This window comes from Lepidothrix coronata, unplaced genomic scaffold (assembly GCF_001604755.1).
Source record: "Lepidothrix coronata isolate B3197 unplaced genomic scaffold, Lepidothrix_coronata-1.0 Scaffold107, whole genome shotgun sequence".
In the NCBI taxonomy this organism is placed as follows: Eukaryota; Metazoa; Chordata; class Aves; order Passeriformes; family Pipridae; genus Lepidothrix; species Lepidothrix coronata.
Window position 1 is genome coordinate 210,039 of NW_016690287.1, and position 26,234 is coordinate 236,272.

The following is a 26,234-nucleotide window of genomic DNA, read 5'->3' on the forward strand; positions in this document are numbered from 1 at the left end:
ACCACGTGTCAATAAAAGTGTGAGACACCTGGAGTGACTGCAGAAGAGAGCCATGAGAACTGGCTGATATCCTGAAAGGACTTGGAAGAATGAAAAGACAGTTTGCATGAAAGAACACCGAAAGGGAGACATGATGATCAAAAACAAAAAAAAAAAAGAGGAATGGAACACTTGTTCACCATGATCACTGTATGGATAGACTAAAACAGTTAAGCCTTGTACAAATATCATCATCAGAGGTCTTTGAGGACACGCCAGAAGCTTCAGTGACAAGGGACTTTTACTGGTCCAGCAAAAGGATGGATTAGTGTAACTCTAGCCATCCTCTTCTCCCCTATCTCTATGATTTTTACTCATCACCAGCACTATCATGCTCCAGGGCTGTTTAACACCAGACATGCAACCGACAGATACCACTTCGGACACGCATTTATTTACCTGTTCATAAAACTCATTGACGATGCCTTCTGTCCACTGCAGATGCAAATCTTTGCATTTTGCAGGCCCGTTTATGTCGGCCAGTTTGATGCACATCTGGCAAACCAGCAAGCGGTCGTTCTCGTTGGTCCAGTCAATTCCAACATCATCGTTCACCTAGTGGACAGACAAAAGAAAACCATGACAGTAATCCTGGGCGAAAGGATGCATCCACAGAGGAAGTTCAGCCCTGGGATATTGCACAGTATATTTAGCTTTTGAACAAAATCACAAGCATAGCCCCAGGCTGAAATTAACAATCAGCTGTAGGGCAATATGTTTAAAAAAATAATAAAAAAAAAAAAAAGTGAAAAACAAAGAGCATTGAGATTAATAATGGAAAATCAGTATTTGCTAGGACAACAAAAAAATGCAGTCTTTCCATGACATTTTCCAAGAAGTTAATATCTAATTGGTGCACAAAGATAAATTACCATCAAATGCCATGTTGATTCAACTGCAGTGTGAAGACGCAGGTAACAAGCTTATTTCCCTATTTAATGTAGTATGGCTGAAATTATTTCATAGAATCATAGAATCAGCTGGGTCGGAAAGGAGCTCTGAGATCATCAAGTCCAACACTTCATTTTTTTTTAAATTTTTTTTTTTTTTTTTTGAAATCCAGTCTAGGTTTCCCCCCATTCCATGGTCTGGAAAAATCTAATCTGGGTTTTCCCCCATTCTGTACTCCAGACAAAATCCAGTCCGGGTTTTTCCCCATTCCGTACTTCAGATAAAATCCAGTCCGGGTTTTTCCCCATTCTGTGCTCCGGCCAAAATCCAGTCTGGGTTTTCCCTGATTCTACACTGCACCAGAAATCCAGTCCCCCAGCCCCTCAAAGTGGTTTTGGGATGCCCCAACATAGGCACCTCAAGGTGTGAACCTCCCAAGGTGACACCAGAACAGTGTTTTATTTATTGCTGTCATACGAGACTGCTACTCAGTCTACAGCTCAAAAGATGTTGAGGGAGGTGGTTTTGCAAAGATAGTTCCACGTAAGTGTTTCATTAGCAGCACATACCTCCTCAGCATGTTGGCTAAAGGACAAATTAAACAGCAACAAGGAAGTCAAAACTTATTTGTCTTCTAAAAGACCAGTATCTATATCCTAAATAAGACAAGTCATCTTACGAAAGGGTAGCTTAAGATTAGAGATTTTGAAACTCCCTCCATGGGTTCCTATGACCTACGATGTTTATTTATGTATTTTATCTGGTGATTATGTGTATCCAAAACACATGGAACTGCCCAGAGAGTAGGGAGCAGAGCCTGGGACTTTCTCTTGCTCGGAGATCACTAGGCAATAAATTGAAGGACTTCCACAAGCTCTCCATGAACTTTTCCTGAGACACCAGAATGCCCAGTGAGCACAGCTCCTTTTCCCAGAGTTTGTAATGAGCTGGAGGTTAAAAGTCCTGCTACAGGTGAAGAACTGACTGTGATTCTTCTCAAAGACAAGTGGCAATTATATTCCACACGTTCTAGGGAAGTGCTCAGCCAAAGAGTTATTGTACAAAAACACTGCAGCAGCAATGCTTCCTCTGGCTGCATTTCAGAAGGGACAAAGCAGCAACTTCCCAGTTGTTCAGAACTCTTCCCAGCTTTGTTTTCAAAATATGATCTAATCCAAATGTTCCAAGAGTCCTAAAATTCCTGGATTAAATTTTATTTGGAGCCTCAAAGTTTTATACCAAACAATGCAGTGCCTAGGTCCCTCAGGTCTAATCCTTTACATATGGGCCTGTGAAAAAAGTAAAAGTACTAAGCAATATGCTATGAAAAACAAATTAATCTTCTGTGAGCAAAAGTTTGACTGGGCTAAGTGTAACTCCCAATCTAGTCCAGAAAGGAAAATGAAACAAGTGATCTTATTTAGTGCTCAGAACTAGTTACATTTTACTGATTATTCACACGTCTGATTCTGGACCAATGTATGATCATAGAATCAAGTCACACCTCTTCAGAAGACATCAGGGAAACATCCCCAAAAGATGTCAGCCAGCGAAACTGAAAACCATCTTTGCACATTTTTATACAGAGGAATCAGCTAGGAGGTCCTAGGCCTGGATAAGAAACACATTGTTCTTGGGATGTTTCTCACAAGGAACAAGAAGGCAGTACCAGCTCCAAAGGCAGATATCTAGTTAACATGCCAACAGCTTTGATGGGTGATGGAATTTATTAAAGTAACTTGATAGGAGGTGGTTTCCAATAAGTTAGGTTGAAACTGTAAATGAATTTTAAGAATGGTTTCTCCCAGGGTTGTGATTTTATACTCACTGAATGGAGTGTGCAGGAAAGATCTTTAGTGACCCTTCTCTGGGGTTTACCCATTTGAAAGGAAGTAGGAAAGAAAGATCATGCTTCCCTGCATTTGAAATTATGACTTCACAATTGTTATGATCTCCATGCCTTGATGATATAGCAGTATGATTAAATCAATACAAATTCACTGGAAGTATTTAGCCACTATGAAAACTTCATAAAACCTTTGACTATTTTCCCCCGAGTCTTTTGCTAATAGGTCTTAAGTGCTATTGAACAAGAAAACAACGTTGAAAAGGAGGATGTAAGTGGGATTTACACTCAAATAGTCCATAATATCTTTAGCCTTAAACCACTTTCTGAAAACACTAAACATATGTAAGAAGAGAAGCTGTGCCACTAAATTTAAATAAGTAAAAAACAACAGAAAGGCCAGATTACTGTTCAGCAGAATGTTTTATGGCAGCCAAAAGGACAATCAGAGGAAACAGCAACACAGCAGCCTTTCTAGAGTTTTCGCTGTGCTGTGGCCAAAACCACAATCTTTCCTGACCATCCACCAGAAACCCGAACCCGAACCTTACCTTGGCATTGAATCTGGCGACAAAATCAAAGTGTTTCTTCAGGTCAGTAGCCAAAATTGCCTCAATGACGAGGAAGCGAAAATGCTTGAACTCCACGTGGTCGAGGTTGACCAGGAAGTTGTACTCTGGCCTCGACATGAAAAGGTTCCAGGCAGCAGCGGCGTGGTGGTTCTCCAGGACGGAGCGGTCGTTGTACAGCACTGCCTGTGGAAGCAAGGCAGGCAATGGAAAGCTGAGAAACATCTCAGCAAAATCACAGCAGTGCAAAAACGGGATTGACATGGGGGTGGATGCTCGAGGGAGGTTCAGGTTTGGTTGTTTTGTTTGTTGAGGTTTTATTTTAAAAGAATTTCTCAAGGTCTGAGGATGTGATTTGGGCAGGACTAATAGCAGACACCAGAATTGTTCTGATGGTGATGATTTATTGAAAGATTGATTTGAAAAAATCTGGGTCTTTTATGTGCCAGGGTTTTTGCTTCGTGACCAAACTGTATCATATGACAACAGATTATTCTGTTTCAGGCCACAGATTAATGACTAATAGAACATAGGGTTGTGTGCTTCCCTGTTTCTTAGAGCTAACCTCAGTTAACAGGGATTATTGTCTTTGGTAATTGCACCTGACAATTTTGTCCATGTTGGATCAATTCCAAACACAGACACAAGCGAAATTCCAGTTTGCAATCTGACAACACACACTCAGCCTGACAGATTTCTCAGTGCTAAAATCCAAAACAGGTGAAATCTTTACTGAAACAAAGTGCATAACTCTCATAAAGATGGCAATTTCACTCAGAAGCTAAAGAAGGATGTAGAAAATGGACTTTAGGGGACAACAACCATCCAGGAAACCTCTCCACCTTAGCAGCATTCAGTCTTTGGACAATTTGGTTTATAGAAAGAAAAGCTTTCAGAAATATGCTTCCATGTAAGATAGATATAAGTTTTTTAAGTTTTTACAGAAATATATACACATACATTCCAGTGCTTTCACTTTAATGATATTTTTATGTCACCTAGAGATGAAAGAATTCAATTCTATCCTAAAATATAGAATCTGTTCTTTATGCCAGAGTACATGTTGCTGAAGAAATTCAACTTCACAGACCATCTTGCCTAACTGCACAGTAAGGATTTGAGATATTCTGCTACCCAGGCCCAACTCCTGAAGGCAGATTTTTAACACAGTAGCACTTTAACATTACTGGAAGTTGATATTGCTTGTCATGTAAAAGAAGAAAAAACCTAGATGCCAAATATAGGTTCATCAAATTTCAGGTGATATCAGGTTTTAAAAAAGCCCACAAAAAACCAACAAACCAAAACCCCAAAAGATAACAGGAAGAATTTGATTTTTTTCTTATAAATTTATTTTCAGACTAGGGACATTATTTAAAGCTAATCATCTAACTTCCTTTTTTTTTTAATTTTTTTTATTTTTACAACCACAAAGCACTCATTTCTTAGAATTAGATTTAAGGATAGTACATGTCTTCTATCAATTTATCTATCTGGCCAGAGTATCAAACTTCTCTATCACAGAAAAGATTTTTGCAAGGATGAGAAGTATTACTATCAGTCTATAGACAGAAACTGATACAGAGCAAGTCTGGATGCCAGCTGGGGAGTAAATCTAGAATTTCTGCATCCCTACCCAATTGTCATCATTAAACTATCCTTTTCTCTTTCCTTGTCCATGGAAGTATTTTTCAGCACAGTATGCTGGAGCCAGGCAGGTCAGCTATGCAAAGCAAGGAAAGATGATCTCATAATAAAAAGTGACTCAGAATTGCTGAATTCAACTCCCAGCATTGACAGCACCTTCTGTGTAACCCTAGGCAAGCCTCAATTCTACATTTATAAAACTGGGATTATTTTCCACACTCCCCTCCTCCTTGATAGATGCATAGTGAAAAAATACTTTCATAAAAGAGAGCAGCTGCTCATGTTCAATAGAAAGAACAGAAAATATGGTATGATCATGCACAGACTAGCTTGCAAGGTGTGGTTAACTATACAAGTTTTTATTTTATTTTAATCTTTCTGTGCCTTATTGGGTAGAATAATTCTTCCCTTACTTCACAGTTACAGATTCTGTATCAGTCAGCAGAGCTTTAGCTTCTCCTGACAGAGTTTATCAGTAGCTTTCTTAACAGCTCTGCTAACTGAGGGTGTGTAAGAAGACTCTTACTGGCAATCCCTAAGTGAAGTGATTATTTCTGTCACTTTGACAAGTTGTTTCAAAATATTTGGCAGACTTGTGCTTAATGGAAGCCACAGGTACCACTGGCAAGGAAAACCTGTCATCAAGACCTTCCAAACTTAACAGCAACCCTGGTTGAGATCTATTTACCTGAGGAGCACTCGTTGCTACCAAAAAGGCATTGGTCCTTCCTGGGTGATCATAATCATGCATGGCTGCAGCTACATAAAGAGCCATCAGTTCAAGGGCAGGGATGTTGCCAGCCAGGCATCCATAGCTGTCATCTGTAGGTGTGTATGTCTTCGAAAACACATAACCCATGTGGCCGTGAGTGATTCCACTGTCAGAATCTGAGCAGAAACAAATGAATTAAAACAATAAAAACATCCTCACCGCTCAGAGAAGGAGCAAAATTACAATACATAGCAGCAGAGTGAAAGCACCCTGGCCTCCAGGCTTTCTGATACAGTGTGCATGATCCAGTGCAACAAGGAAAACAACCGGAAAGGAACCATTTCTGATCCCACCTGGGTATCTTCCAGCCATCCAGCAGAACCTGTTCTCAAACTCTGTAACCTACAAGCATTAAGACATGGATTCACAGCCATGCTGGAGCTTTGTGGGTAACTTGATCTTCCCACTTCTTCCTCTAACTTTTTCACCTAGGCTAGTCAATACAAAGTCATCTTATAGACTAGTCCAATACAAAGTTCTAGACTTTAAATCTCTGCTGATAATCCTCTTATCAGCCTGTTTTTCAAGCAGCTTGAATACACCTATCAGAGACAGATACTGAGTGAGATGCTTTGCTAATTTAATCTGCTTAAATAGATCTTGCATGCAGTCTAACAATGTCTTTCAAATAAAAAACACCAAAAAGCCGCAGGACTCAACCCCTGTTATTCCACCTATTTTACCTCACCTACAAAGATATCAACAACCCTTGCAAATAAATTTTTCCTGGAATAAAAACGTTTCCCACCCCACCGAAACATCATGAAGAGTTTCACAGATATGTGTGTGCCATACAAACACCAAAACCAACCAAAACCAACCAACCAACCAACCAAACAACAACAAAAGAGCAGAAATGAGAGTAGTTTCTGCAGAAAAAACTCTTGCTGTTATAGTAACTCTCTAAGAACTCCCATAAAACACAGACAATTCCAGCAGTTGCTACAGCTGACCTGGAGAAGTTAACATAAAGATGCAAAAAGAACAGTTTCCCATAATAAGCAATCATAAAGCAGCAGAAGATTGGTCTTGCAAGTTGGTTGCCAAATGATAACAAGTCTCTTTGGAGGCTGTGGGGAAAGGTAAAAACACTTCATGACAGTCAAGCAGCAGCAAGTGCACGGCACTACCTGCATGTCTCAGTAATTTTGTAATAGCAAAACAATGCAGGGGTTAAGGATTTAAAATACTTCTGAAGCAGCATTGAAAAGCACTATTAATACAGTCTGCCTTGAAAAAAACCCCAAATGTTAACAAAGATCTGCTGTTATACATGACCACAAAGGCTTGCATTCCCACATCATTAAATGTAAATTATTAGGTTTTGGAGGACCAATTCCATTCTCTCCAAAGTTACACAAACATACTCGAACACCTTCAACATCCATCGAGCTACTGAACTTTAAAGTCTATACAATAACAAGTACTGCAAGCAATCCTCAATTCTTGGCTTTCTCACAGCAAATTTTGTGACAGAAACTTCAGGAATACAACACAGGCACTTGCACACATAAATATACCTGAGTCGCTTGCTGACCCGTGGTCATTAATCACAGTTGGGAGCCCCGGGATGGGCTGAGTTGTCAGGTACCACACGGCATGCAGAACATCAGTTGCATGGATTCGGTTGTGATCTGTGATGCAAAGACAAGGACCCCTCCGTTAAACAGGAAGGATATTTCCGACAGAGGGATATCAGCACCATCTAGTGGGTATCTCGTGCCAGTCAAGCAAGCAGAGGCAAAACAGACTTTTATCAAGAGCATGGGAGTTGTTTTGGGTTTTACCTCTTTGCAGACATGAAAAACGGGAAGGTAAATTAACTTTGTATTAGCCAAAATATTCCTCTCTACTAAGAACAAAACACAACTAAGGAAAACAATTAAATAAAGGGCTAGATTCGCAAAAATTCCAGACACCAGTTAAATATTTTAAACAAAAAGAAATGGCTCCAGTAGGACAGACAGACAGTGAGACTTCTACCTATAATATCCTCAGGCTATAATCTGCTGCTTCAAGTCCCTGATCTGGTTCAAACACAAGGAAAGATTTGAAATTGGACGCTCGAAAGTCCAAAGCACCTGTCCGGGAGGCATTTCAGGGAGCTTTCCTCAAATCCTTCCCACTGTAGCTGTTTTAGTTGGTATTTAATATTTTGACAGAGAGACTATATGACTTCTTAGACTGATGTTTCATATATTTTTCTGTGATCACAGAGAAAACAGCATGTCCTGTGTTCCTCAACACTGGGGTTATCTGCCAGCTAAAAAAGGAAGTAATAACTCCCTCTATTCCCTTGGAAAACAACTGTCTTTTCCAGTTGAAGCAGTTTGGTAAATTGGATTTGAATTCGTAAATAATTTGAGGATCACAGAAAGCAGGTTTCTTGGTGAATAAATGGTTCCCACTGAAAAGAGTATCATTATGTAGTTGCAGAAGAACAGGATGCAATCATGTACTTGGCATACTTTATCTGCTTTAGAAAGCTCATCTCCTTTGGTAGCGTAGCACTGCTGCTGTGTAAAAGTCCAAGTTGCTTTTGAGGGGTAAATTTTTCAAGGAACTCCAGTTGGGATACTGGGCTACACTTGCATCAGCAGTAAACAGTTCTTTACCTGATAGTTTTATGTGGTTTCTGGCTTGGAGAGAATTTGCCATGAATTGTTACGAAACAACACGAAACACGAAATACATGAAAAAAACCCCAAACCATGAGAGGCTGCAGTTCAGCACCAGCCTCTTACTAGAGAACCATCCATTTGGTTGTGATGTAGCAGAAGAAAAAAAGTAGGTGCTATAATGAGAGAAGAAAGGCTTCAATACCCAAGTGTGTGGAAAATCCTCAAAACTTTAAGGAAGCATCATTACGTGTTGGGAATTTTTACTTACAAGGTATCTCTCGGTATCCACATTCCAAGGCATGAAAGTAATTCATAAATTCCCTCACTGGTATTTTAAAGGTTTCAAACAGTCCCATGTCTTCAAAAAGCCTGTATGATACCTGAAAAAAAAAACCAAACAAAAGACCCCATGTTGCCAAATAGATCAGAAAACCTCTAAAAATTAGATATAAATCTCCTTAGGTCAAATAACCCCATGAAAACCTGCTTTCCTAGTAGTATTTTCTGAAGTTCACCTGTTCCAGCTATAGCTGCAGTTATTTGCATTTCCATAGGAATGTGGCTACACAGCCAGACAGAAAAGCTATTAGTACCAAACAGTCCTCCTCATTCCTTCATTACACCCTTCCAGATGTTCTTCTCTTCCTTTCAGACATATGCCCTCCCTGAAATTTTGCAGGCACCTCAGAAACCTACACACACGATGTTCAGAGGTCTTCAGTGGCTGGGGAAAATTTCCCCACAAACTTCTCCAAGGAGCATCCTTGACTTAATTCCCAGAAAAGGGAGAAACGAGTGAAGGACTGACAAAAGGGGCAACTATTTGTATTCTATGCATTATCTCCCTTCCTTTGCTCTCATTTTGGAAATGAAATGGAAAAAATGACTTAAAGAGGATTCCAGAGGCAGCAAGTGGCTTAGGAAGCAGAGCTTCCTCAAGTCTTCCTGCATGGAAAGATGACTGCAAACATCCAGGAGAGGATACATTGGAAGGGAGAACGGGATGGATCAGTGAGGAGGTGTTCAGGAAAGACGAATGCTCGGAAATGCAGACAACAGCTGCTGCAAAACGGGCACCTCTGAAGACAAGTTTGAACCTGACATACAAAACAATGGGGCACAGTAAAATCACTGCCTGACCTTTTCACTTCTTTCAGAAATTGGACCCTAAAGCCTTTCAGCTTCTTTATTTATTTACTGCTGTGAGCTGTTCTGTCCTTTTGATGCCATCTGTCTGGTAATGAACCGCCTAGAGCCAAGCAGTCTGAAGCACATTTGGATTGATGAGTGCTATATGATAAGAAATGGTTCCAAATTACCTTTTGTGTTTTACACCTGAATGTAAATCAAACATCTACCCACAAATGTTTCTTTCTGTATATTGTGTATATAAATTGGGACTTGTGAGCTGCACCTAAAGTTTAATGAACATAAACTTCAAATGCTCCTCCGCTGTGGATTTTTACAGTAAGAACAGGAAAAAAGGATATGAATTTGCAGCATTAATGATCTTCCCTGTGCCTTTCCTCACAGTCATTCCCTAGCAGGAAAAACCTGCATGTGAACTAACTCTGGCAAAGCATTACAACAGGCAGTGACGATGCAGAGACAGGCTGAGTGTGGTGTCTGACCCCATCTATGATGACCCTCTAATGACCAATATCTGGCAGTTGGGGTTCTGCTGGTGGCCTCAGCTCTTACTTCTGTTCCTACCATAATTTACCGTGCTCTGGAAGACATGAGCTTAGAATAAAAGGTAGGGCCTACAGAAGGCAAAACTTTACTCTCTGAAAAACCCATGGGACCCTCCTGTGCTGAGGAAGAGTGAAGAAAGTGACCTTATGTATAATTTGGATTAGAATCTGCATAGAACACTTTTTATCTATCTGGAATCATGGCTTAAGTCTTTCACCTACAGAGAGCTGAGGAATCTTACATTCTAGTTTTGTATCAGTGAAATGTAAGCTTCTTATTTCCATCAAAATATTTTTGTATAAAAAGAGGAAGCATAAGGAAATATTATTCTGCATGACCAAACCTTACTGTTCTATACTAGCAGTACTGGACAGGCATCTTAAATAAAGCATGTCATAAAAGCATGTTTTTTCTTCCCTTGGATTTTGAGAGGTGGGTAATTCCAGAATTGAAAAGAAGCAAAGTTGACTGTGATGGCTATGAATGACAGCTCTTCCACAGCCAAGAAACTCATCTCTACATCTTGGTTGTTTTTCTGTCTTTCTCTCTTAGAAAATGGAGAGAAGTCAGAGGTAAGGGCAAGTCAAAAGGAGGAAAAAAGGGCATTGATGTCTTCCACAAAGTCAACTACCTAACTTCTTTCATTTAAAAAAAAATAATAAAAAAAACCCCTGTAAACCTTTGTTTATTCATTGCTCTGGATTAAACATTTTAAAATGCTTCTGTCTTTTTAAATCTGTCCTTCCCAACCCTCATCCTCTTTCATGAGCTCCCTGGGAGTTAGAATCCCATGGGCTAAGCACGGTGCCCTTGCAGCCAAGGTGTGGTCCCTGCTCCAGGGACAAGCCCAGGGAAGCTCCAATGGCTGCCAGGAACTTGGCAGTGGGTGCCCCACAGTGCCCCTTCCCTCCAGCCTCCATTTGCTGCTTGTCTCTGCCACGATTTCTAATGCTTGACTGAATCATTTATAACTCAGATATTTCTGGCAGTGCTGCCTGAAGAAGGAAAAGCACTTCTGCATGATTTGTAATGGAAGCTGGTTTGGAAACGGGGCTTGTTATTCACATGTAGCCCATCTCCTGGCTGTTGCAGGCACACAGGAATGGCTCTCCTGCAAAGTTTAGATTAGCAATTCCCTTCTCATTGTCTGCAGGCAAACCACTTGCACTCCTTTTTTGTGTCCTGTATTTGCTTTCCTCAGATGTGTGCTTCTTTGAAGTGGTTGGCAACTGTCTCTGGCTCACAAGAGCTTCTGTGGTGACATCCCTCAAGGACTGATCTCCCTCTCCCGTTCATATCTGCACTTTCTCTCTGCAGAAGCCATGTGTGATGGTGAGGTGAGCACACAATCCTCTTGGCACCACCCAGGGACCAGCTCCCAGGCCCTGCAGTGATGCCACCCTGTCCCTGACACTGCTCCTGTACTGCCAGCATAGGAGCACCTCCACTTCTCATCTCTATGGGCCCAGCAGTAAAAGCTAAACCTTGACTTTAGCCTATTCTTTTTTCATGGTATTTGCTTTCCAAGACAAATAAGTTTACTTTCCACAGGTTTTAGTTTTATAGGAGCTGTGATAAGGGTGTTAAGTGTGACTGAAGTGAGACTGAATGTACATTCCTCTCCAAACCCTATCACGCACATTTAGAGTGCTTGCCACTGTACTTTGCACAGATGCTTTTGTGGTCACTGACTGGTTTAGGGTATTTTTATATGTCTAAATCAATTTAACATTCCAAAAAGAAGAAACAGACATCTCAAGCAGCTTTAAAGATGCTAAGCCAGCATTTGCTTTCTAAACCGAATGCATCCCTAGAGGCACGTGTCAACTCTGCTTTGTTCCATCCCATAAATTTAACCTAGCAAGACAAACATAGTTAATTCAGCTTGTTAATTTACTTTTTTTTTTTAATGGATGAGTCCATTTAATAGCAAAATACAGAGAATAAATCATTAGACCTTTTGTTTTCCCTTGTTTAAAATATCTCAGGATTTAAAAAATACAAAAGGAAAAAAGTACTTTTGGCTAAAGAAAAAGATTTATTTACTTTTGTTCCCTTATTTCTGAGAGTAATTTCATAAGAAATATCTGAGTAGGTGGGGGAAAGAACTAAAGGATCTATGTTTTATGAACAAGGCTGAACTTGCTACATTCTCCTGTTAGGGAGTGGGAGTTATTATAAACAGCTGTTACAGAAAATGGTGAATTTTGATCACAAATATTATTTATTACAGCTTCTCTTTTATTTTACAGGCCTCATTTTGTGGCACTGTGAAGTGTATAACACCCTCAGAAGCTGCAAAAAGAAGATTTTGGGAAAGAGAGTGTGGAGCTTTAGAGCAAATTGAGGGAGGCACAGGGAAATTGTCCCCAGAGGCACAGAACTCCATGTAACTTGATAAAGTGCTTAAAATCTTTAGAAATACCCATGCAAAACCAGAACAAATTTTGGATCACCCAAACTTTTGGTTAGTCATGCCTTTAAAAGAAAGTTCTGGCCTTGTGTTTAATTTATCCTTCTATTATTGTTCTATGCTATCAGAAAAAAACCTGACCAATATGATCCAGAAGAGTATTTTAATCACACACTCACTGTCTAGTGCAAAAGTGTCTCAATAACCACATCCAGTCACAATTTTCCTATTTCTCCAAAATTAACCTAGAGACTTGGCAGGCTGGTCAAGCACAGATGTTGTTTGCCAAGCTACAGAACACTAAAAGGCAGACAACAGAATATATTTGAATTCATGCCATGGTTTTCCTTGTTGACCACTGGATAATTGAATAGAGCTGAATAATAGGTAACCACCAAGGGACTGTGATTTGATACAGCATTCTCTGGTGCTTGTTACACTGAGATCTGCCTGACACACTAACCTCTGTGTTTGTGGGGGGGTGTTAATTGTCCCTTATTGTACTAATTAACTTTATCTCTTCTCTCCAGCACTCATCACTACATAATGCCTTGTAAAGTGGTACTAGTTCACTCAGATTCTCTTGGGCTTGTTTTCCTTCCATCCCTAAATAATAATAAAAATTATTTGCCTTTCCTGTTTAATAATCTTCAATACTTCCATAAGAAAGAATGGCTAATTTGTCAGTGTGCCAGGAAAAGGGGCATAACAGAGTAGAAAGTTCAGCCAGGAAAGTGATTATGGAAGTGACACTAATCCTGCTGGGTAGAGACAGGCTGTGTCAGTAACTGGATTCAACTGCCAGAAAGGAATAAAACCCTGATAGTTCTGATAACTGAAAGAAAGACTAGCAAGCTCTCCCATTCTGAGTCATAGCAAATTAGTCTTCCCTATGTAATAATGATATGAATTTTCTATCAAAGTTCTAACTCTTTAAAAATGAAGGAATATAGCAAGGACTATTTTTCCTCCCATTTCCTCAAACTCTGCTCTCTTGCATAGCCTGACTGAAATCTCCTGTATAAAAGAGGAACAAAGCTCTGTATATCCTGCACCAGTTTGCATATATTTACTGTTCAGCCCTCCCATGTTGTACCCTATGAGAAATCCTTTCACATAGAACTCAGTAAGGGGTGGCAGCACCTTCTGCAGATAGAAGAGAATATTCAGAAATGTTTATGTAAACTCACTGGCAGAGGGCAGCAGGCAAAATAGGTGTGTGGTTTACCCTTTCACATTTTTAAATTAAAAAACACAGACATTTAAAAGTAAGGAATGCAGTGAGATGGAGTTTGTATTGTCAGCTTTGAATTAGGTGACAGGGATCATGACTGGATGACCAGCTTGTTAGGACAATGGGTCTTAACACTACTGTGTCTAAATCTGTCAATATTCTAAGCCAGACACTGCAGACAAGGTACACTTCTCACCTGACTGAGAATCCGACCACATTTCTTTCCAATTTTTTCCACCAAATCAAAGATTGGGAAGTTCCAGCTATTTAGCTGCTCCATCAGGGGATCCAGGTTGTCCATAACCAGAGGCTCAGGAGCAAGTACAGGCTTGTCCTGTGCCAGAAATCAGAATAAAGGGGAGTGTCAGTTCAGTGAAGCATCTCATGCAAAACATTATGCTCTTATCCCATTAGCGTCATCTGTAAGTCGATGGTACTTTACTCAGCTCAGCGGAGATGTCCTCATTTCTACCAGCCCTGCAGCAAGTCACTCTCCTTTATAATGTGTTTCACTTGAATGAATAGGAAATTCTGTATATGAAACATCAGTGTCTGAACTTATCCATGAGACACATTCATTCACTCATGGGAATCATTCATTCATTTCCAAGGGAATCTGTCTTCATTGTAAAATTTGCTGCAGTGCAGAGGGAAAAGCTCTTGGTTTCTACCTCTCCATCAGGACTCATTCATTACAATCCAACAAGGCTAATGGAGCTCAGTCCAAGTGAAGACCTTTGCTTCTTAAACTGAAACCTACCTGGTTTCCAAGGTCTGCAGAAAAAAAAGATGGATTGTGCCCCACCTTTCACATTTCTCTCTGTATACTTCCTAGAATTACATTTTACTAAGAAACTGCAGATGAGTAAATGCCAAAACATTTCAAGCAAAATGCCTTCTCTCAGCATGTCCAACTCCAACAGATTACAGTAAATTTTTCAAGAGCTCATGCCAACTTCAATTTATTAATTCAGTTGTACAACGAACTGTGGAAAATGGAACTAAACAAAGCTTTTCCTCTGCATCTCAACCAAGCTTACAGCTGAACACAGCAGCTGTACCAGCACTTGTTCACCATACTGCAATGTTCTTACGTTTAAGGCATGTACCAATAATAATATCTTGCAGCACCCTCAGAGCAGTGTTCATTTGTTTTAAAATAAGGACCACAGTATATATTATTAGTGAAGACTGCAAGCCCATTGAGAAGCTGAAGTGGCTGAACAGGAACACTATTTATCATGCTGCTAGTCAGAGAAGATCATTTCTCTTCCTTCCAACCCATGCCCTTTAAAGGAAACTAACACAGAGGCCAAACATTTCAGAAATGCCTAATGCTAGATCCACAAACTTTTATCCATCAAAATAGATGGTTAGTGTTTCATCAGCAGCCAGTGCTTAGCAGCCCTCACACATTTCAATGGTTCCTTTCCATTCTTGAAAGTTAATCCTCCTGCTGCAATTGTTGCTTAAAACCATGATCACAATCTTTAGACAGCCCTAGGGTTTGTTTTTTTGTTTTTTTTTTTGGGGGGGTGGGTTTTTGACAGATTTCAGTTTTGGTTTGGCCTTTTTCCCACTCCGTATCAGCGTACACTCAGTCTATTGTGCGAGTGGGACTCAGACAAGCTACCTCAGGTGGTGTCAAGGGATGCAGGATGATGGTCTCAGGTGTGTAGGACCTACAGACAGATCCCTTCCGTGTCTGCTCCTTGGAGCAATCTGTCTCGTCATCGTTTTGCACGATGTCGCTGCTGTCGCTGTTGTTGGTCTCGTAGTCAGAAGTGGCTTGCGCAGGATCATCTACAACACAAACCACAGAGCTCGGTGTGCGAACGGCAAGAATTCCACGAAAGGCACCCCGTGACCTTCCGAATAACAGCAACAGGATCTCTGACTCATAATACATATGTGCTGCTTGGCGGGGTCTGAAGCTGGACAATCTGTCCAAAGGCATATACCCTGCAGAGTGTAAAAAACGGGACCAGGGATTGAAGAGTAAAAATATTTTGAGGGCCGTTACTTATGTTGATTAAGTTAAATGAGGGAAACCATATTTCTTTTATATTTTAACTCCATTTTTCATTACCATTTTGTACATGTTATACATACAAAAAGGCAAGAGGCCTCAAAGCCTCACCTACATATATTCTCCCTTTATGACAGACAAGCATGTCTGTCCTTTCATTACTGGATTTGAAGAAACAAAGTGGTTTTGACAGACAAAGAATTACCTGTTCTGTTCAGGGTGTGTGTGGTAGCATCATTTCTATTTAGTGTCCCATCACCAGCTTCTATTTGGTTATAGGGTCTGCCACAGCTGAAATACATCAGGAAATATGCACAATATAGAGAACAACGTACATCAGACAGTATTATGTAAAATGATTTCCTGCTGACAGTGTAAGATTATGTCATACAATATAAGCCATGGTCCAGGGTGCATTCTCCAGACAAAACTACAAGAGAGAGCTGAAATTTTATTGGAACTCAGGAAAATAAAAGGAGAAAAATAAAAAAAGACCTTGAATTAACTGGCCACCACCATTAAATTTGTGTTGCCAAGAGTAAGCCCGTAATACATGACTTTCATTTTAAATGAATTTTTTACTCTCTGAATTAATCAGTAAAAAAAGAAAATAAAATTATCCCCTGGTTCTGTACTCCAGTTGCCCTATAAAAGTGACAACATACCAAGTACATAAGAACCAAGGAGGCATTTTGGACAGAACATGAGGTGAGTGATCTGACATCCATACATTTACCAATGAAATTAGAAGACAGAGTTTGCTTCACCATTCCCAGAACAAAAATACATTCTGGGAGGGATCACCATATCATGGCCCTTTCAAATGTCTGGCTCTTCCCTTCCAGTAAAAAAGCTTTATTCCTTGTGTGTGATTCCCTTTAAGCTCTAACTGTGAATTCAATACCAGCTGGAACGTTTCAAATTATAATGTCCCAATATGACTGAGTCTAGACCTGAAGAAACAGTGGTGTATCACGAAAAAACGAGAGAACATAACAAATCTGAAATCTCATTTAGCAGTATTATATCAAATCTGTCCCCAAAAGACTGACACTTTAACATTTCTTTCTCTGATTTGAGTCAGTATTTTGAGGCATCTCATATATAACCACCTTTGAAAAGCAACTATTACAAAATTATTTTCATTGGTCAAACTTTGTACTAGAAACTTTGTACCATTTTAAGTTCAACATGTAAAAATGGCTGAAATCCTGTGCCAGAGGGCTTTTGACTGGGTCATCCAGAACGCATCTTGGAGCTTGATATTTCCTGCAAACACAATGAATCCCTGAAAGACTTTTAAATAAAAATGCAAATCTGTCTTCAATGATACCTGTACTGCATAGCCAAGCAAATAAATCATGTATCACTCAGGTTGCTAAACAAGATGAAAAAAAGTATTAATTTCTCTGTCCCGCATTCCTTGTGATTTCCATAAGATCAATGCTAGAGAGCCTTTGATTGGGTGTAATGCCACAAGGTTTTTGCATCACTATGAGTGCAACTCTTTATTTCCTGAACATATGCAAACTCACACTGATTTAATAAGTATGGTCCACAAAGCACTGTATTGAAATAAAAAAAAATACTGAGCTACCCAGCAGCACACTTGAAATCTACTCTGTGTTGGAAGTAAACGTGCTCACGCAACTTTAACTCAATCCTTTCGTGCACAGGCATTATAATACCCTCCTTGACTTCAGGATTGTTTTTTTGCACAGGATTCCTGCCTCATCCACTAAGCAGAATTAATACATGATTACTTACAAGTTATTTTACTGGCAATGCCTGGTGTATGCTCTTGTTTACTGTGGTCTTCAAACTGCGCTGTCCTACCACATTTCACCATGTTAGTAAAAAAGAAGTACAGTAAAACTGCCATCTTGATGCCACTGCCTGGGTGGATCTGACTTAAAACCACCGAACTCACCAAGAGTTCACTTTCTCTTTTGTTGTAGGGAGTGGGGTTGGTTTGCTGGTGGCAGAAGTTTGCTGACTTGGCATTGCTCCCCAGCAAGGCAGGGGTTTTGGCAGTAAACATACCACACTGTACACCATGAAGACTAGCAACCTGCTATGCAAAAGCTCAGACATTAAAAATTTACTTAAAATGTGTTAGTTTAACTCTCACAACTTGTTAGCCCTTTAATTTCTTTGGTATTTGAGATTTTTTGTTTTGATTTTGCTTTTTAATTGTGTCTACATTACTAATGGGTGCATTATTTGTGTGCTGTTAATTCAGCTTGTATCTGTGGATTTGACACGTCTATATACTAATGGCTAGAAATGTGACAATGCTTGTAATTTTTCAACAGGGACTTAAAGACTATTAGCACCAGTAGGTGCCAATTCTATTAGCAAATGACATCATAATATTTTAAATAATATGTTTTTTTTTTCAAATAATCAACAACAAAGTCTGTGTCAGCAATGTAACTATTTGCAATGCTTACACAGTCTAAGCTTTTGAAAACAAGCAAACTGAAAACTCAAATATGCTATATAATCTACATAGATCCAATAAGACAGCATCCACATTAAAGTTAATGAGCATTTTACCAGGGATTACAATGAAATCAAAGTTTGGACATATGAAGAAAATATATTTCATCACTATCTACAACAACCTTACATTGATTTTTTTTGACATTTTTAATGCAACTGTTAACCGTTCTCTTTAATAGAAGGCTTCCAGACATAATTATTACTTGTGAAAGTAATAATATTTTGTTGAAGTAGTAATAAGGACACAGTTTAATAAGACAGTAGCACCTTTATGTTATATTCTATTGTGTAATACAGTTTTCATTTCAAATTAATCAGTCCAAGTCCTAGTTTTGCTATAACCTTGGAAAACTTTTAAAAGCACTTACATTTCTATTTAGTTACCTAAACCCATCTTAAAAGCCTGTTGGGATTCCAGTCTGAACTGCAGTGAGGATGACTCCCTTGAGCAAACTTGCAGTCTCAGTTTTGACTTTCTCACACCCCCTTCCTTGCCCTGCACGCGGTGTCCTGAGACACATCCACAGCCACGTGACTGGAGTCAGAAAGGAAAAACCATTTCCAAAGATAGTCAAACTTGACAGCATTTAACCCAGCCTCAGATGATGTGCTGTCCACCAGCTGGCCACTAATCACAAATCACTCCCTGCTACGACCAGAAGTAACATCTAGTGAGCAAGATAACCCTGAAACTGCACTGGAACAGGTTTAGGAATACCAGTGTTTCCCACTGTTCTGGACACATATTGCAAGCTCCACTAATACAATTTAGCAACTGAATCCTTTCTGAGAAGATAAGCAGAACAACTTTCTTTCCAAAATGCTGATTTTGCAAAGCAGGATCAGCCTGTGTTATCTAATAAAGGGCTACTTTAAAGTGCGAAATTAAACTGTGTAACTCTAACTCTTAGTACTTGAAAGGATTATCTGCAGTTGATTTCTGAAAAAAAATCCTGACTGTACATTATCTGACTCTGCCTAGGGAACACAGCATCAACTCCTCCTGAGAGAATGCTCAAAATTGTGTAGCCTTTAGGAATTGTTGGCACATCTTTACCAGAAGCCTACAGGCCAGGATCTTTTAAACCCTCGCAGTCAGATTTTTCTATCAAACATCAGGTGCCTGCTGTGGAAGACTTGGCCTGTGACCTGAAGGTGACTTCATATTAGGGGGCATGGCATAAAAAACACAGGTTGTTAACATGAAATCCAACTTTGGGATCTGCAAATCACTGGCAAAGAATTTATTTATGAATCAGACTGCCCATCTGACATCAGTAAAAGCAATAAATGTAGTTAAGACTCTTCCACTTTAAAAGCATTTTGTAGCATCAGTCTACACAATAAGTCAAATACTACAAACTTGAAATGTCAATACACAATACTGCAGTAAATCACAAAATCTTGTACGTGGGTCAAAAGAGCATGTTCTTGAGAACAATGTGAAAGTAATTCTACTCACGTCAAATTACAATCTTACCTGCTGCAGATGACAGAGGGGCTGATAACAGGATCTGACAGTGGAGGTGCACTCTGAGAAGAAGTTAAGACTTTGTGTGGCTTTAAGCCCTGCTTGGTGTCAGTATCTGTAGAGTCTGGAAATGACACAGAAGATGTTTTTCCAGTAGGACTTGTGGCAGGGGTCCCCTGAATTGGTGAATGGCACGGGGAGGTGAGAGGTGAAATATTCGGTGGGATACCTGGCAAGAGAAAAGAAGAGTCTTGTCAATTAACGGAAGTGGCAAATGGTTGCATTAGTTCACTGGGCAGAAACACTCCTCTTGAGATGCACAAGTACCAGCACAGCTTTCAAACAGAAAAATGAGAGAATACCCTACTCCACTCTGAGCCAAGCCCAGGGCTGTCAGAGGGAGATGAAATTCCATTAGTATCAGCCACTTCTACCTGCTGAAGATCTGGCTCACAATACAAAGCATATTTTCCCTAGAGCAGGATGCACTAACTGGCAGGCATGAAATGAAAAGCATGTGTTAGTGGCGTGACTATTGGTATCAACATGTTCTACTGACAGAGACACCAAACTCCAAAGTTCCCAGACTCATCTGCAGATGCCAGATCCATCTTTGTTTTGCTGTCTCCATTTGTAAAGCCAGGACAAGAACAGCTTACATACATTCCCAGAAAATTTGGATTTTTACATGTTTGAAGACAAGGAATAAACCAAAAAACCCAACTTTTAGTGGTCATCCATCATATAAAATACTGCACTTCCGGTGCCATTTCTGCACTCCTCACAGATTTTGGCCTTGACCTTGTGCAGCTTGAGTTTAGTTTTCAATATCTGTTGCTCACTAAGGGAACTTGCAACCATTACCTGTACCAGGTGGTATTGTTATTCCTGAGCTAGAGTATCAGGAACTGCCAATATCCACACGTGTGAGCACTACTGAGATGTAGTTCTCTCTGACCCTTATTCTGTCTAAGCACCACTGCAAAGATGAAATGCATCAGCTGGTCCAGAGCTTGAAACAAAGTGCCGCCCTCTTTTTGAATCCACTTTACATTTTTCTAGTCTCAGAAAAAATTCAAGTCAAAGCATAGAGGGACAAACTTAATCTATCTTGAAAGGAAATGCACATAAATTGAGTTACCTCCTGTTCTAAAGTTTGTAGGAACTCAGTCCCAGTTAATTTACCACATTCGTCTTCAAAGCCAAATGATAGAAAGACCTTAGCAACTTGAACTGGTTTTATGTTTGAATTGTGCCCACTATCTAAATGTATTCCAGACACAAAAATTATCTTAGAATAAGGCAATATGTTGCCTTATTCTCAGTTTATGAAATACTAACCTTGCAGGATATATGTATACAGTTCCAGTGTTTTTTCCTGATAGTAACTTTCTGTGATACAAGGCTAAAATATGATTTATTTTTGGCGATCCAAGAGTTAAAAAAAAAATTCTGACAGTTATGGAGCTGTAATTTGGTGATATCTAACATCTCCTCAGTTTTGATTAGGGTATTTCTTCAGCAAACATGTGGCATGTATTACTGTCTTAATTCAGTGACTGAAAGTAGGATATTACACTTGTCTTGAGATCAGAAAACTACAGCCTTCAGAGCAATTAAAATGTTATCAGATGGCCACGACACAGGGAAATTGCTTTCAAATACAGAAAACCTCTGTTTCACATTTACGAATTCATTGAGATATTGGTTTTCCATCCAAAAAAAATATGTCTTTAAAAACACTTGGCAGTCTGTTAGATGTGCAGAAGATTGAGTTGGATTATTATCTATTTTTGAGCTACATGTTACCAGGTAATATTCATAACCCTTAGAGGATATGATTTGGAAGATACAATACATATGGTCATCTTTCAATGATTAAAACAAGTCCTGGGAATTTAAACAGCAGTTCTCACAATAATGTTTCTAATCACAGCTGCCTTTCTACTGCCAGTCTAGGCTCCTGTCTCCTGACATATTTTTTGGTGTGTGTGTTTTGGGGTTTTTTGTCTGTCTGTTTGTTTGTTTGTTTGTTTGAGGAGTAATTTTCCAGGATAGGTGACCACAAATAAATAAATAAATTTACAAGAAAAATGCAAACCTATTTTCAATAATCAAACATTTAACCATTATTGGCAAACGTGAGAGTAAATGTGTCTTGCTACAGCAAGGAATTTTGAACAGTCAGGATAAGAGAAGAATAAAAATACAAAGAGAATTTTTTAAGTACATCCATCTGCTTAGGTACTCCTGAACTTCTTCATATGTGCAGTGTTGAAGATATAAAACAGTGACTTCAACGTGATGTGAAATGACATATGAAAACACTTGATTTTTTTTGTGAAAATAGATATAACTAGCAGCTGTTTTCATGCATAATTAAAGACACATTTTATAAATTAACAGATTTACAGATTTAGCTAGATCAACCTCTACTAATAATTATTGTATCTTGCCAATGGAGCCAATATATAAAAGTCTAAATAGTATTAACTATGGCAAATGGAAATAATTATTGAGTTGGAACATGAAAACAAATCATAACTAAACTGCATGATTATAAACAGCCTAAAACATTGAAATATCAATCTTCTACACAAAATGCTGACACAAAACTTTTATTCCTCTCCATCAATACCCCTAGGAATTGCTTGTGATGGAATGGAGATCCCCCTTCATCATGTGGGAGCTCACGTACTTGGGCAACAGAGATGACTATTAACATTTTCTGAAAGCAGAATTTACTATATGTACAACTGACTGATGGGGTTGGTAAGTGTTGTTTTCAAATACAAAATATTATACACCCCACCCCTTTCCCTTTTAATTCGTTGGGTAATCTCTGAAAATTACAAATCTAAGTGTAATATTTGTTTTGTTTTACAACAAACTCCTGGATTCTTGGTACTGTATCTCCATTATTTTCCAGGTTTAATTTTATTCAATTGCCTATGTGCCTATTACCTTTTAAGATAATACTGTGTTACTTAGTCTTCCCTGTGATAACACAAAGCAGCTGCTGTTCAAGAGGAGATGTTGTACAGTTCTCTTCAGTTTGAAAAGGAGATGAGATGTGACAGTGCTAGATATGCAAAGTAATTGTGCAGCTGTATCTTCAAACTGGGATTCTCTGACTTTTTCAGTGTCTCTGGCCAGTATCTCTGAGTAACATTATCTCAACATTATTCCATGTTTGGAAAAAACCCAGGTTCGTATAAAAAAGGGAGGCCTTGTGATAATTTTGAATTACAAGTTAAAGCATGAGTAAACATTATATTATCCTGCATTTGTACAGGGAGGAGAACCACATTACTGTGGATTAAGGCTGCTTCATGGTTGTCATATCAAACATTTAATTATGAATTCCAAAGTCACCTTCTCAATTTCTTTCCCTAGTTAAAACAGGAGTAATGGGTTTTTTTTAGAGTCTCAAAAAGCAGAGTGAAAAGCCCCATATTTCTCATCTCTAAATATCAATAAGAACTACCTGTACTTTCTCATAAATAAATATACAGAGATAGACAGAGTTACAAAGGCTTTGTCTTGGATATGTTTGCATAAGATGGGTCAGTTGCTGCTTACAGCTGAAAATGGCATTATGCATGTTGTGCTTCAGGAAATCTCAGTCAGACAATATGCACAGACAGTTAATGTCATAAATGTTACAGAAAACACTGTTCTCAGCCCTGTTGTAGTCAAGGGAATTACATGGATATAAATCACAACACAGTTTTGTATCACACTTGCTGCATCATGTCATGACTAACCTCTACAAATCAAAAAGTCAAAACATTTACAATGGTATCACTATGAGCTACAGTATTTTAAGACATTGTGTTGTTTTTTCTTAAATACAGGAAATAACCATATTATATTGATGGAAAAAATAAGAAAAGAAGCAGATTGGACAGAGAACAAAAGCAGCTGCACTTGCTAGTCACGGGGAGCAGCTAAGTGAGCCTGACAGAGCCATGGATGCCCACTCACCTTGCCGGCTCTGCCTTTTGGCATTCAGGTGGTTGGTAGAAGACATGGCATAGGAGGTGGAGAACGACCTGCTCTTTGTGATTGTCATCAGAATTGAGCTGTTCCAGGAGTCAGGGCTGCAAAACCAGAGCACAAACAAGCACCATTCAACACAGGAAAAAGCCTCAATGGCAGATCTTAAGAAGTTAGGAGCTGCAGCAAGAAATATGTGATACTGGGATAGCACAAAATCTGATAAGGAAAACAACATCTATGGGCTGGCTGAACTGCAGTTTGTGAGGTGCTCAGTACTGTGTTCAGCAAAAATATTTACAATGCAGACACTCCAAAAGCTGGGCTTCCTTTGCTGCTGAGGCCTCTTCACTTTATTTATACAGATGCCTTCTTTATGTTGTTCTGACAGTACACAGAGGCTCAAAAGCTGACTTGAAATAAGTTAAATTTATATTCTCTTTTAACACCTCCTTAAAAGAGCCAGAAATGACACAAGTTCTCAGTACAACTAAAAGCCCAGCCTCCTCTGCTGCTGGTGCCACAGCAGACACCCACCAACCCTTAGGGCACTGGAGGAGCTCCTCAGGAGACTGGGGAGGTTCAGAAGCACACCCTGCATGGCCATGGCTCCTGGTGTGCCCCTTCACACTCTAGCCAGCTGCACCCCCAAAAAAATCCTGCTGACACACCCTGAAGACATTGGCCCAAGAGAAACATACTGAGGGAAAATAGGGGGCATTTGTCTCTGGGTGTGGAACAAATGCTTGTCCCCTACAACAGCATGGGCCAACGCTTTCAGCCTCCAGGCTAGAACTCTGTACCAAAATTCTTCTGTACAGTGAGAAAACTGTATTTATGATTGTTTTCCCAAATGCCACTCATCAAATTTCAGCTGCTTGCAGGGATGCAGCACTGGCTCTTATAGAGCAAGGCCTGTGAGCCCTCTGGACAGATCCACCAGGCATCTCAGGCTCCACGTTCCCCCTCACAGCCTCACATGCAAGTGATGAGGTGACACGCGAGCCAGAAGACAGACTTTTAAAGTAGCCTAGCTCCTGCTGACCTTGAAAAAAACTTGAAAGAAAAAAAAAGCACTCTGAAAGAAAAAAAACACATAACACTGTGTTACACCTCTACAAACATATTGTTTTGTAAGAGACGTACTACCTACAAAAATAATTGCTGGCTGTCTTCATTGGCCCAAATGCCTCTAATCTGTGATGAAATGAGACAAAGAAAGATTCCAGATGGTTTTTTAAAAATTTTCTTTGTTTGTTTTGTTTTATGGTTTTATTTTGTTTTTTTAGTTAACACGAAGAATATCACACACTGGCCCACTGTAAAGTTCAAGAAAAACCCCAACAAAACAACCCAAAAATCCCCCAAGCATATTCTTTGACTTCCTAAGGGAGAACCACTGGATATAGAAGTGACTGAGGGAGAGAATGTGGAAGTTCTATTATTTTTCCTGTAGCATTACGAGCCATAAGAGGACCATGTCTTACCAGTTTATTGATATAGGGTTTGAAAAATACAAGATCACTAATCTCAAACAGAGATTTAAGGGAGGTTTTTGCAAATTTGTGACTACAGAAATCTAGAGATGATGTTCCAGGCTGTGAGGAACATGTTGAAGATTTTGTAACTGTGACATCTGTCACAGGGAAATCCTAGTGTCAGCCTCTCTCCTACCCCTTCAACCTATGAAACACTTCTTTCTCTGTGACCTGTGGAGTGCTTGAATTTGGTTTGGTACAGGGGAAGTGGCAGATAATCAAGACTTTTTTTCTCTTCAGTTCAAAATTCTTCTTGAAAGAAAATCTCTCTTGGTCTGCCAAAACTTTTAAAGCTAGACTTATAGGATCCATTTTTTCCCTTTCTGGAATACACATTGTTTCTCCTACTGTAAGAGAAGTACTACAAACAGTAGGTTGGGAGGCTTGACAGAGCTATAATTATACAATTGGCGACATTAAACATAGGAAGAATTGATAGCCTGCTTAGTTGGCTCATCGTGCAGAGTTATATAACAACTGCAGGAAAGGACCAACAATAATATTTAATTGCTCTCCTTCTCCCTCTTGGGATGCTTACATACTACGTGAGACTGGGATCAACAGCATAAATCAAACAGACCCTGGGAACCACAGGTCGATGAGTGAAGAGCGTTTCCATTTGGTTCTAGCTTTTACTGAGATAGCTGCGACTCCTCACAAAGGGAATTTTGGCCAGCCACGTGTTTTTTTGGAGTGCACTTTGCAGGCTGCCTTGAGAACCTCGATGCCCTGCATGAGAGTCACCTCTGTGGGAATGGTTTACGCATCTGGAGGAAAGGCTGACCTTGGAAGAATGCAGCTCTCTGGGGCTGTGGTCACCCAAGCTATTTAACAGCCAACACTGGTGCTCTCAGGCCCTCTCAAGTCCTGTGTTTTTCTCCGCTGCCGGTACCAAATTTTGAATTTCAGAAAAGCATGTGAGTCTTCTGATAACATGACTCTAAATTCTCTTCTTGAATTTAGTG

General features: G+C 39.5%; 1 protein-coding gene across 1 annotated transcript in view; it reads right to left on the reverse strand.

Moving 5' to 3' along the window:
- Positions 1 to 26,234, reverse strand: part of PDE3A (phosphodiesterase 3A) — an 89,999-nt gene that overhangs the window by 16,526 nt on the left and 47,239 nt on the right. Inside the window, exons 4-13 of the mRNA XM_017823985.1 lie at positions 23,720 to 23,835; positions 19,742 to 19,961; positions 15,962 to 16,047; positions 15,361 to 15,530; positions 13,924 to 14,061; positions 8,654 to 8,765; positions 7,285 to 7,398; positions 5,681 to 5,880; positions 3,328 to 3,531; positions 439 to 594 (exon numbers count right to left, since the gene is read on the reverse strand). Of these exons, the coding sequence (XP_017679474.1) occupies positions 439 to 594; positions 3,328 to 3,531; positions 5,681 to 5,880; positions 7,285 to 7,398; positions 8,654 to 8,765; positions 13,924 to 14,061; positions 15,361 to 15,530; positions 15,962 to 16,047; positions 19,742 to 19,961; positions 23,720 to 23,835 (1,516 nt within the window). The remainder of the gene's footprint in view (positions 1 to 438; positions 595 to 3,327; positions 3,532 to 5,680; positions 5,881 to 7,284; positions 7,399 to 8,653; positions 8,766 to 13,923; positions 14,062 to 15,360; positions 15,531 to 15,961; positions 16,048 to 19,741; positions 19,962 to 23,719; positions 23,836 to 26,234) is intronic.